Here is a 14011-nt window from a genome sequence, read left to right as displayed (position 1 = left end):
ACATACAAGAAAGGGGTGCTATAGCTCTATAAAAAAGGCTCCAAAACGCCAAGTAGTCACACAAAGGAATCGATATATTGAGATATATCTTCTCCTGTGAATGGTCAGTTTCCTATTGAGGCTGGAAAGTGATAGATGAGACAGAGAAAATCTATTTTTTTGTTCATTTTCTCGTCTGACCCTCAAAAACACCATTTTGTCGACCATTTCTGACTTTTTAAATGCAAAAAAATTAAATGTATACACACAAAGTATTGATATAATGTGTATGAAGTTATGATAGCGATATCCCGAAGTAGATTGGACATCTTAGAGCATAATTTTTTTAGTTTGAGCGACACTTTTTATTGTCATTTTTCACTTTTTTTGGCAGATTTTTCCCCCCAACTTTTATTTATTCCTGAAATTTGGATTGCATTTCTCAACCGGCTCATTTTTCATTCGTGTGCTCCCCTGGAAGCTCGCTGTATAAATTCTTGGTTGGACTGTCATGACTTCTGCTTGAAGATATGAGAATGATCAAGAAGTCTGGGATTGTCGAGTGACACGCAAGCTGACTTGCGTGTGTGACTGTCACACTGGCGGTGGCTTCAAGACAAATGGCTACGCAGCTGTCGCTATCCACAGAAATCAGCGAGTGGGTTCAATGTTCAAATAACAGCGTCTTACCTACTATATGTATGTATATATATAAATATATATATGTACAGTAATCTCTCGAATATAATATATATATATATATATATATATATATATATATATATATATATATATATATATATATATATATATATATATATATATATATATATATATATATATAGAAACATGCATATATACACATGCATATATACACATTTATATACATATATACACATATATAAACATATATACACATATATATACATATATACACACACACATATATATATACATATATACACACATATATATATACATATATACACATATATACACGTACACACATATATATACATATATACATATATGTATACACATATATATACATAGATATACACATATATACATATATATACACATATATACATATAAATACACATATATACACATATATACATAGATATACACATATATACATATATATACACATAAATACACATATATACACATATATAAGTATTTATACATATATTCATATATAGACATATATACGTATATATACACATATATTCATATATATACACACATCTACATATATATGTATATATACACATATTCATATATATACACATATATCGACATATATACGTATATATACACATATATCTACATATATACGTATATATACACATATCTACATATATACGTATATATACACATATATTCATATATATACACATATATATTTCTACATATATACTTGTATAATGACTACAAAAACATTATATTCAATTCAATTTGATGTACTTCATTTCTCATATTACTAATTTAGTTTTTATTGATATCATCTCCAAATATCAGTAACCAGCCTCCAGTAAAAAATACTGTCTATTGATCCTGATAAAACCATATCTGCCAATATCTTATAGTTTATATAGTAGTATTAAAAGTGTCTTACCTCCTTTGGTTCATTGCAGGTCCTCCTCCATGATTTTTTCCGGGTCCCCAGCTGTGTCGGCGAAGAGGCGAGATGGAGCGTAGGCCGCGCCGGGCCAGAGAGCAGCGTCGCGGAACTTCCGTCACCCTGTCCTTGGCCTCCTCCTCGACGTCCCCGCCGCCGCCGACGACAGCGGCTCCCCCGTCGGGGACGGCCGCCTCCCGTAGGGTGCCCTCCTCTGGGCTCCAGCCGCTGCTGCCAAGACCCTGGCTGCCCTCGGGACTGGAGCTGGAAAGCCCCACGCTAGCGGTGTCGTCCGTGGAGGAACAAGAAATGGACACTTCGCTGGTGCTGTCGCCGCCGCAAGTTACTCGCTCGTCATTCTGGAACGGTTCAGAGAAAGAGGAAATATCGTTAGAAGTGTTTTAATATTGTATTTTGCAGTTGATAGGAGAATGAGGATGAACAAAAGTTTTTGACTTGTACAAATATTTTTTGCGTGTATTTTAAACAATCTAATTGAGATTATATACGTTTTTTTCACTTTTTTTCTTCCGTTGAAACCAATTTTTAATTTACTCTTCCATTTTTACACATTTTTTTGATTGACACATTTTTTTTCAATTCTATACGATTTTTTTCCATTTTAATTCCGTTGAAACCAATTTTTAATTTACTCATCCATTTTTGCATTTTTTTCTGATTGGCACATTTTTTCCATTCTATACGTTTTTTTTCATTTTAATTCCGTTGAAACCAATTTACTCATCCATTTTTGCAATTTTTTTTGATTGACCAATTTTTTTAAAAATTCCTTCCTTGATTTTAAATAATTTCTCATCATCTCAATTTTTATGTATTCTTTTCTTTGGATGATATTCGATCCTTTCAAATTAAAAGCCTTTATAGTCATCATACACAACCAAATTTTTGGTGCCACTCCACAAAAACGTGCATTTTCCCAATTAAAAAAAAACATAATTAAGTAATATAAATATATAAAAAGTCACATCCCGACAAGGTAAATACAAAAAAAATATTACACATTGTCAACCAATAACATAAAAGCAGATAACTATTAAATTTCCCTTTGCAGAAAAACGGCATGTATCATTTAAGTCAAATTATCACTTTACCATTTCCATTCATTTAAAAAAAATTCTCCCTCTTTAGAAAACCTTTAAAAAATTAATTTTACAATTCATCATTATTAAAAAAAACCTTGGACAAAGTATTATTAATAGATATTCTAACACATTTTTATCTTTCCCATTAGTCAAGTTTTTGTCATTCCAGTTCACCTTGGAACAGGTCTCTTAAAGGAACGGTTACCTCTTTATTGAGTGGGAATTGGGCACGGAACTTGGCACACACACACACACATGTATGAATACAGTCAATTAAGAGTTGGTTTGAACTCAAACTGTGGCCTATTGTCCCGCCAGCTGCGGCGCAAGAAGCCGCTGACAGAGAGGCTTCTGTCAGGGAGTGAAAGATGGGCTTTGTGCCAGCCTCGCCTCACTTCCTCTGGGAAGTCGCTGAGGTCATGTGACCAACCGCAGGAGGTTTTTCCCCCCAAGCCAGTCACGTGACTTTTGACCAACCGACACTACCTTAAGTAGGGACTCAAATCCCAGTTAAGGACGTGGTTATCCCGGTCTAGCGCACGTGTATTGCAGACTTGTGCGCACACGGGTGCTAATTTACGTCTTACGTGGTTGCTATGGCAACACAGTGTGTGTTTTGTTGGGGCTCAAGACTAGCCCGAAGGGATATTTTAGTTTTTTTGCTGACTAAAGTCTGCTCCAAAAGCCCAGTTATGTTTTTTTTTACCACTCTGGCAGGTGCAACAGGACCATAACAGCCAAGACAAAGGAATTAGCAATAGGACCAAGAGCTGTCGACATAGGAGAAGCTAATCAAGACGTACTGCTATCCACTTTAGTCACTTTGTAGCTACTTATGGTCACCACTTATTCAGTGTTGACTACTTATCTATGTTGACTACTACTTATTTATTACTGATTTATTGATTATGTATTGATTATTTATCAATTTTTTATTATTTTTATTATTTGTGCACTTCCCCACTTATTTATCAGTGTTGAATACTACTTATTTATCATGGTGACATCTTATCTATTGATTATGTATTAATTATGTATTGATTATTTATCAGTTTATGTTATTTGTGCACTTCCTGACTTATCTATGTTGTGATTATTCATGTTGACCACTTATTTACAGTAATCCCTCGATTATCGCGGTTAATGTAGACCAGACATGGCCACCATAATCGAAAAAACACCAAGTAGGCTCACCCCGATTAAATGCTTTAATATATAGAAAAAAAATGTAAAAAATAATAAAATAAATATATTTATATTTATATGTATATCTACTTTTTTTAACTTCAATACATCCTAGTAGCAAGCGGAGAAAAGGGGAGTGGCTTCCGCTTGCAAGTTTTAGCATGAATTTTCACATTTTAAAGAACTTGAAAAAGAAATTAACAAAAAAAAAATTCAACCGGAAAAAGAAAACGCGATATAGTGAAGCCGCGATAATCGAGGGATTACTGTATTACTTATTAATTGATTATTTATTTGCTGTTGCTTATTGTTGTTATTAGTTCACTTTGTGGTAAAAGCTTTACATTTCAGCATAACAATAATAGGATTCAAATCATTTGAATTCAATCCACTAAGATACAACAAACCCGATGTTTTTCGAATTACTTTTTGCAATCAAAAGTGGTCCAATTTGAGATAAATTTGAACATTTGAAACATAAGTGTCTAAATCCCACCTCAGCGCTCAGCAAACTCTCGATATCACTGCCCGAGTCTCTGTGGGTGGTTGAAGAGCAACTGCTGACCCTCCTGCTGGACAAAGCGGGTAACGTCGCAGATCGTGAAGTCCCTAAAAAGACAAAAAAAAATGCAGTGTGAATGGACAAAAGTAGTCAGGTTTGAGGACAGAGCACTTTACTGACAACAATTCCTTTACTATAAGCAAGTCTGTCACGCGATGGGAAAAACAAGTTTTTGAAATGCGAGAAGGTATCAAATTTACTTCAATGGCCGACTGTTTTTGACAAAAACACAAGTGTGAAGGAGAGCAACTACCGCTGCTCATTTACATCACACCATTCGCCCTGAAGTTGAAGTTGTCAAGGCAATGTTCCCTCTAATTTTTCATTGTTTTGGGCCGAAAGTACCAGTGTGAGTGACATCATCATCGCTCGCCATGGGTACAACAGTATCACAGTTGTCAAGGCAATGTTCCCTCTAATTTTTCATGTAAAACATGCTATAAAACACAAAAAAAACAGAGTGGACAGAGCTGGCTGGCCTGTAAACAGCGCCATCATGGGGAAAGGAGTAAAAAACAAAGTTTGGATTTTATTTACTGCGCGCCATATGATTGCTGCTGCGCAGAGAAGACGAGAGTAGTGCGTAATTGTGCTTAAAGGGAACATTGTTGTCAAGTATTTTCTGTAAAAACTGCCGTTATTGAACCAACCAATGACAGCACGCTATGTTGTTTATCTGTGTGGCTACGTCAATGGCAAACCCCCCCCCCCCCCTAAAAAAAATAAAGAACAGCAGTACTTGCTCATTTAAGGAAATAAAGAAAGAGGAAGAAGCCACAAGCTTTCTTTAGCCGATGTGCAGGCTAAAATGGATGACATCATGTTTTCATTTTGCATCATTACAGCAAAGGGCGGAAGTTATTCTTTGTCCTCCCACAGAATATTTTTCACTCTTGAGAGGAAGTATAAGGTCGACTCATGTTTGTGTTTTACATGGTAGGGGTCTTAGATGAGACAAATGGGGACATCCCAGTGACAAAAAAAGTCAAATACCGTATTTTCACGACTATAAGGCGCACCCTCAACCTTTGACATCATCAGGAAAGAAAATGCATGTAGCGGAAGAAAGGTGAGAAGAACAGTGGGGTGATGTGATCCCAACAAATAGTTCATTTCCCCCCAAAAAATGATTTTGGCGAAAAATAACGGAAGAGATAAAAGCAGCGATCAGGTCTTCCTATCACGCACAAATTCGATTCTATTTTCATATGCACATTTTTATCCCCCGTTGGCGAACTCGTGTTTTTTTCATGAAAGATAAGATTTGGTTTCCTGACCAGAAAATCAGACTAAAACATTCTATGACAACAACAAGATTGTTTTGATTTTACAGATTTATCCACAATCTTATGGCTATAGAAGGACTATTATGTTGACTACTTTGTTATTTATTACCTAGTAAATTATTATATATATGTATTTCAGCAACACGCGAATTTATTTACCAATTAACTTATTTATTAGCGCCTGTTTATTAGCGCTTATTTAAGGCGCCCTGTCTATTTTGGAGAAAATTTAAGACTTTTAAGTGCGCCTTATAGTGGTGAAAATACGATAATTGCTATTGACTTCCAGGTAGGAAGAACACAGTACTTTACAGTCACCTCTAGAGCCAGCCATTGTTGATGTTTTGGATTTTTTGTATAAAATCTTGCAGTGGAGGAGGAGCTATATGATGGAAGATTTTGTAAATTAAGATGGCATCTGCATATCTAACAGTATTGTTTCAGTTCAGGAGTTTATGTTTTCTTTTAATATCCGACAGTGGTGGTTTTTCATTTTTGGTTTTCAGTTATTTCCATATATTAGGCGCACTGGATTATAAGTCGCACTGTCAATTTTGAAGAAAATGTAAGACTTTTAAATGCGCTTTATAGTCGTGAAAATACGGTAATTCGTTTTTAGTTCATTTCTATGGAAAACATTCGTTTGAATTACAAGAAAATTGACATACGAGCTCAGTATCTTTTATTAAGCTCATATCTCAAGGTACCACTGTATATATTTTATCCAAATTCCTATTAGTTTTCACTGATTAACTAGCAAATAATCCAGGAGACCCCCTTCACTGCTCCACCTGTGTTCGTTGACCCTCAAAAGTAAAGAAAAACTATAGTGAATGGAAAGGTGAAGAAGTAAAAGGCTTGCGGCTTTCTAAATGAAGGTCCCAACCCTGAACTTAACCACGTTCGACCTTAAGGAAAATAAATAAATAAAAATCCACTATCGTTAAAACGTGACTTGCCGGGAGCTTCGGGGGTTGTGCGAGCTAACAAGCAAACACGATGGATAAGTCAATGGCGGGGCGGCTAATTAGAAGCGCCTGGAGCTGATTTATTAGCAACTCCTCCTGACACATCCAGAAAAGGTGTAGAAAGTTCAAACTTGGGCTTTTCGGTGGTTTACGCTGATATTTAATAATGACAGAGTTAAAAAATGAATAAATAAAAGAGCTATGGTCGATAATGTCTGGGTATAAGTTGACCGCAGAAAGACGCTAACGAGTTAGCATCATGTTGACTGTTGTTTAGAACATGACATTGCGTTTTGAAATTAATTTTTGAGTTAAGTTTAATATTATTATTTTTTATGCAAGATGCTGGGTAAAAAATATTAAAATTGTTTGTAATTTTAGTAGTTTTGATACAAAATGCGTGTTTAGTAGTTTGGTAAAGATTGTACAGAAGTTTTGTAGTATTTGAAAGCTCTATGTATTGCAGTTGTTATTTTTGGAGTGGTAAAGTGAAGTACTTGTTTCTACATGGGTATTTATGGAAAAGGAACACAAAGTGTGACTAAATTAATTTCTTGGTAAAGATTAGCATCGTTAGCCTATGACAAGTGTCCAAGTGGCGGCCTGGGGGCCAAATCTGGCCCGCCGCATCATTTTGTGTGGCCCGGGAAAGTAATTCACGAGTGTTTTAGGATCAAATAAAAATGAAGAGTATAGATGTATATTAAATTTCCTGATTTTCTTCCTTTTAAATTAATAATTGTCATATTTTTAATATTTTTTTCTGTTTTTAGTTCAAAAATAATTTTGTAAAATCTAAAAATATATTTAAAAAAATCTAAAATAAACATTGTTTTAGATCTATAAAAAACTGAATATTAAAGGTTTTTAATCCAGTTCTTTTAATCCATTTATTTAAAAAAAATCTAAATATTATACAATATAGATAGATAAAACGTACGCACCTATAGAGTGGAAGTAATTAGAATTTAAAATCCAAATGTTGTTCAGTTTGGGAGTTTGATTTTTATCTAACCTAGATTGGAGTATTTAGGGATTAACCTAATAATAATAAAAGGCTATAAAAAAAATTGAGCCATGCATTTTTTGCAGTTCACAACAAAAGTCTTACTAAAAATAGATTTAACTTTATTTACAGTAAAAAAATGACCTGATGTTAGAAAATAAATGCTTTTATTTGAATTACTAAGGCTCGAATTCATGAGAAATGAGTGTTTGAGAAAATAAATATATTTAAGAGGTGGTTAGAGGTGTTAAGAGTATAGTTAGATACATGTTGGTCTATCAGGAAATCAAGCCCCAAAAGTCAGCCAAAAAAGTCACCAAAAAACCATTGAAATTAACTAAAAAACAACATGAAAATGAGTCTTACCTAATTGTTGAGCATCGCGGGGTGTCGGGAGGGACGGCTCGGCATCGCGGTGAATCTAGCGGGACAGAAGAAACAGGAAGACGTTGTTGAATCAGCTTCAGTAACATGTGACACTCGTCAGCTGGCGAGACGTAGCGATGCGCTGGTCAGGAAGTGGCCTTGTGTGTATTTTTGTGTATTTTTGTGTATTTCTGTGTATGTGTAAGTGTGTGAGGGTGATCAGTGGCGTACCACTCCCAAAATGGAGACCCCGAAATCTTTGCAGATGGCATAAAGAGGCATCATAGTTTAGCAGGAGGAGTTTGGTTTACACTTGGCAGAATCTTTGTTAATGAGGTTGTCGGGAGGCAGTTTTGCATCACAAACACCTTTTAAAAATACTATGATGGACTTTCAAAAGGAACACTACATCATTTAAAGCCTTACGGTGTCAAGTACTTTCAACTAAGGACAGTGTTTGTTTTGGGTTTTTTTTTTTAGCTGTGATGTAGTTGTACATAATGTTTGGTTAAGATATTACAGGAATACTCGGATATATGAGAAGTTTTAGATAGGGGTAAAGTTTTGGGGATGTATTTATCTTGAGATGTGAGAAATTTTGATAGTTTTTTGGCCTGTTAGGCAGTGTAGAATGGCGGAGTTTGGTCGCTAATACGAGAGGAGTTTATAGTACTTCTTGTTGGCAAGTGGTTGTGTGTTATTCTATTGTGAGGACATTTATGTGCATCATTTTCAGGATATTTTGAAGGGAAAACAAAAGTAAACAATATTCGATAGGTTGCATCTGAAAGTCAGGGTGGAGGCGGAGCCAAAAGAGTCAACTCGGGAGAAGAAAGGTATCAAAATTTAAATGATATTAGAATTAAGTTTAGTGTAAGGTTAGATTAAACTTAATTTTGAGTGTCTGCATTGTAATCAGAGTTGATTTAAATTGTTTATGTCATGTTACGAGCGCGTTGCCATGCTAAAAGTCTCCTATCCACGAAATCTGTCTAATTTTAGTACTATTAAACACATTTTAGTCTTATTAAACCACTAGTTATTTGTTACTTTGTTAATAGATGGCAAATTAGAACAAATAAAAATGTGTTTCCAATCTAATATCCAGTTTTTGGTGTTTTTTCAGAGGGTTGGAACAAATTAATTTGTTTTTACTTCATTTCTATGGGAAACATTCATTTGAGTTACAAGTAAATCCACATATGAGCAATTTTAGTACAATTAAACATATTTTTGCACTACTTATTAATTACTTTGTTAATAGATGGCGAATTAGAACAAATAAAAGTCTTTCCAAACCAATATCCTGTTTTTGTTGTTTTTTTCAGGACATTTGGAACAAATTAATGTGTTTTTAGTTCATTTCTATGGCTTCAAGCACCATGAATGAGTAAATAGTAATAATTTCATTCAGGAAACATTCAATATGTCCGATATTCCTTTTGCACATGATCTTATTTGTACACAAGTACATCATTCGCCTGCCTGCCAAGAGAAAGTAGGTTTACAGGCCACATTGCTTAACCATGATGTCATGTCAAAGTCAAAAAATAGACTCAAGACAGGGCAGTCATTGATTGAGCCGAGAACCAGGACAAAAGAACAAGACCCCAAGTGTAAGCCTTGGCCAATGACTCCCATGTGAGAGGGGCTAGATACTCCACAAGTCGGCTCCTATGGCAAAATGACCTTGCGAGCACTTATAGCGGTTTCAAACCAACATACAAACAGATGCATGTGTAAACATGGCATGCAGTTGTGTGTAGTTTCCAAACGGCGCCCAGTGAGCGAGAACAAATATCTGAGATTAGCAGGACAAAAGTATTTACAGACACAAAATGGCGCGGTGACAAAAGGAAGTTAACACCAAGTTTGATTTCTAATTGAAAGGACAGAGTGTCCACACCAATGGAGACGACTGGGATATGGAGTGGAAAGTACACGTTGTTCTAGCGGTATTGGATGAAGATCAATGTTGGAGTGCTAGAGTGCCAAAATAAGGCAATTCTTAAAAGTCAGATGGCTAAGAGATCATTTCCAGTTAACGTCATGTAGTATATATATATATATATATATATATATATATATATATATATATATATATATATATATATATATATATATATATATATATATATATATATATATATATATATATATATATATATATATATATATATATATATATATATATATATATATATATATATATATATATATATATATATATATATATATATATATATATATATATATATATATATATATATATATATATATATATATATATATATATATATATATATATATATATATATATATATATATATATATATATATATATATATATATATATATATATATATATATATATATATATATATATATATATATATATATATATATATATATATATATATATATATATATATATATATATATATATATATATATATATATATATATATATATATATATATATATATATATATATATATATATATATATATATATATATATATATATATATATATATATATATATATATATATATATATATTTCAGCAGCACGCGTATTTATATATTTACTTTTATAGTTATTTCTTTATTTTTTTTCTAGTTATTTCTTTATTTTTTTTCTAGTTATTTCTTTATTTTTTAGTTACATATTATTTTTGTTATTTATTTATTTTTATAGTCATTTATCTATATTATTGTTATTTATATTAATTTTTATTTTATTTATTTGTATTTTATTTATTTATTTGTATTTTATTTATTTATTTGTATTTTATTTATTTATTTGTATTTTATTTGTTTATATTTTATATATTTATATAGCTGTTTATTTATTTATTTATAGTTATTATGTATTTTTAGAGTTATTTATATTTTTATTTTATTGTTTTATTTTTTTATCATATTTATTTTTTATTTTATTTATCTCTATAGCTATTTATTTATTTATAGTTATTTATGTATTTTTATTTAATTTAGTTATATATATAGCTATTTATCTATCTATTAAGTTATTTTTATTTTTTACGTATTATAAAGTTATTTGTATTTATTTATGTATTAATTTATTGATATAGTTATTATTTTTATGTATTTATTTATTTTTTTTTAACTATTTTTTACCTATTTAATTATGTCTAAAATGTTTTTTTGTTTTTTACTGTCTGTATTTTCACCCTCTTGCAACTGCGAAAATAAAATTTCCCGAATACGGGATAAATAAAGTTACCTAATCTAATCTAATGCAAAGAAAAGAGTAATTTGGAGAGGAAAAAAGATCTTAAATGAAAAGCAAGCTCTAATTTAATTACGGTGTTTAGAAAAGTTGAAAGTAATTAATAATAATCCTGCTTAGTAACCACAATTGCTCCAAATAATCATAATTATAGTCGGAAGGGTGAGTGAATTTGTCAAATGTGTCATATGGTGCTTGTATTTGAGGTCGAGATGACATGGCATCAAAGGTTGTCACTTTTTACAGTGGACAAATATGTGTGCTCAGCAATTCAACTCCACTCGGTGGTTTTATCACATCTGCTGGCGACCCGGAAAAGCAAAAGAGCACAAAGTTAATATTTGCCCACACAAAGTCACCATCACAAAAGCCGACCGACTGCAGTCGGAGCTCTGTCTCAATTTTTGTCGCACTGTCCTTACAAAGGTCGCAAGGGTGCTGAAGCCTATCCCAGCCAACTATTGGATTGGATAACTTGAACCATCCCGTATTTGGGAAATTTTGTTGTCACAGTAGCAAGAGGGTGAGAATACAGACACAGAAAAAGACATTTTAGACATAAATAGAAAGGTAATAAGTAAGTTAATAAATAAATACATTAATACATATTTTAATAAATGAGCGTGTTGCTAAAATATACATATACATATATACATGTATATACATACATATACAGACATATACATATACACATATACATATATACATATACATATATACATATACACATATATACATATATACATATATACATATATACATATATACATATATACATATATACATATATACATATATACATATATACATATACACATACATATACACATATATACATATACACATACATATACACACATATATATATATATATATACATATACATATATTTACATATAGATACACATTTATACACATACATATACATGTATACATATATATACGTATACATACACATTTATACACATGTATACACATGTATATACATATATATATATATATACATATATTTACATATACATACACATTTATACACATACATACACATGTATATATACATATATACATATGTATATACATACAGACATATACATACATATACACACATATACACACATATACACACATATACATACATATACATACATACATATACATACATATACATACATATATATATACATACATATACATACATATACATACATATATATATACATACATATACATACATATACATACATATACATACATATACATACATATACATACATATACATACATACATACATACATATACATACATATACATACATATACATACATATACATACATATACATACATATACATACACATACATATACATACACATACATACACATACACATACATACACATACATACACATACATACACATACATACACATACATACACATACATATACATACATATACATATATATATATATACAACCATACACGCTCACAATTTAGCATATAATTATCTTAGCTTACATGTTTTTGGGGATGTGTAAGGAAACCAGAGTACCCGTAGAAAACCCACGCAAGCCCAGAGAGAATGTGCAAACTCCATACAGGAAGGTTCAAACCTGGTATCGAACACTATATCTAAGAACTTTGATACCAAAGCGCTAACCACTCCACAAAACCATAAATGCCTTTTACGGTAGTTTTGTTTGACATCTAGTATAGCAATTCTCAAACTAACCTGTCCAAGTGAAATATTAAAATATGAACTGTGAGTAGTTTGGAAAATTAGAATTCAGGAAGTAAGGATTGTTGAATTTGAGGCATTTTAAGACTCCCCAAAAGGCAATTGGTTCCTGGGATGAAAACAATTCCAAGAGGGCCCAATTAGGTTTTACCGTGGCTTTTACAACGTGAACGGGTCTGAATCCCAAAGGAAGCTGACCAAGAAAACGGCCCATAACTTTTGAGGCCATTAATTTTTTAATTTGGCGTAGGGGAGGAGGGTAAGTCAGTCTTAAAGTTTTGATGCTACTCCTAAATCCCAATGGCTGGGTCAACATTTGTCTGCGGAATTTTCTGTCGACGAGTGCAGCCAGTTAGCACCCAGGCCCGACGTCCGGTTGGACCATTGAGCAAACAAGGTAGAGATTCCGTCACCCCCGAGCTTTTCTCTAAGGGGGCAAGGGGCTATCCATCTCAGAAAATGAATCCCTGGAAGTATTTGAAACCCAGGGGATTGCCTTTTGGCTGTTATCGAAAATGCAGTCTTAAAAATAAATAAATAAGAATTTCACCTTAAAAGACTTTCAGTTGAAATTCGGGTGTAATTTAACAGCAATGCTAAATCGTAATTGTACTTTATGAAAGGTCCAAAAGTATGAATATAGTCATTTTTTTATAGGGTTGCATTTCATTTGATTAAAAACTTGAACTTGACTTGTGCGTCTGTTTCACAGGTCTGGGATTCTGGGTTCGAATCCAGGTTAGTCCACCTGTGTGGAGTTTCCATGTTCTCCCGGGTCTGCGTGTGTTTTCTATGGGTACTCTAATTTCATGTTCACCCCGGGTCTGCGTGTTTTTTATGGGTACTCTGGTTTTATCTTCTCCCTGGCTTTGTGTGGGTTATCTATGGGTACTCCAGTTTCATGTTCTTCCCGGACCTGCGTGGGTTTTCTAGGAGTACTC

At 32.5% G+C, this 14011-nt stretch overlaps 1 protein-coding gene across 6 annotated transcripts in view; it reads right to left on the bottom strand.

Moving 5' to 3' along the window:
• The window catches only part of akap13a (A-kinase anchoring protein 13a), a 57279-nt gene that overhangs the window by 39121 nt on the left and 4147 nt on the right, over nt 1-14011 (bottom strand). For all 6 annotated transcript variants that reach the window (XM_077712552.1, XM_077712551.1, XM_077712550.1 and 3 more), the window contains exons 2-4: nt 8080-8134; nt 4388-4500; nt 1601-1962 (exon numbers count right to left, since the gene is read on the bottom strand). In XM_077712552.1, the coding sequence (XP_077568678.1) occupies nt 1601-1962; nt 4388-4500; nt 8080-8134 (530 nt within the window). The remainder of the gene's footprint in view (nt 1-1600; nt 1963-4387; nt 4501-8079; nt 8135-14011) is intronic.

The sequence above is a fragment of the Stigmatopora nigra genome, chromosome 3 (assembly GCF_051989575.1).
Source record: "Stigmatopora nigra isolate UIUO_SnigA chromosome 3, RoL_Snig_1.1, whole genome shotgun sequence".
NCBI classification, from domain to species: Eukaryota; Metazoa; Chordata; class Actinopteri; order Syngnathiformes; family Syngnathidae; genus Stigmatopora; species Stigmatopora nigra.
Note: the sequence above shows the minus strand (reverse complement) of the source record. Positions and strands in the feature narration are given on the sequence as shown.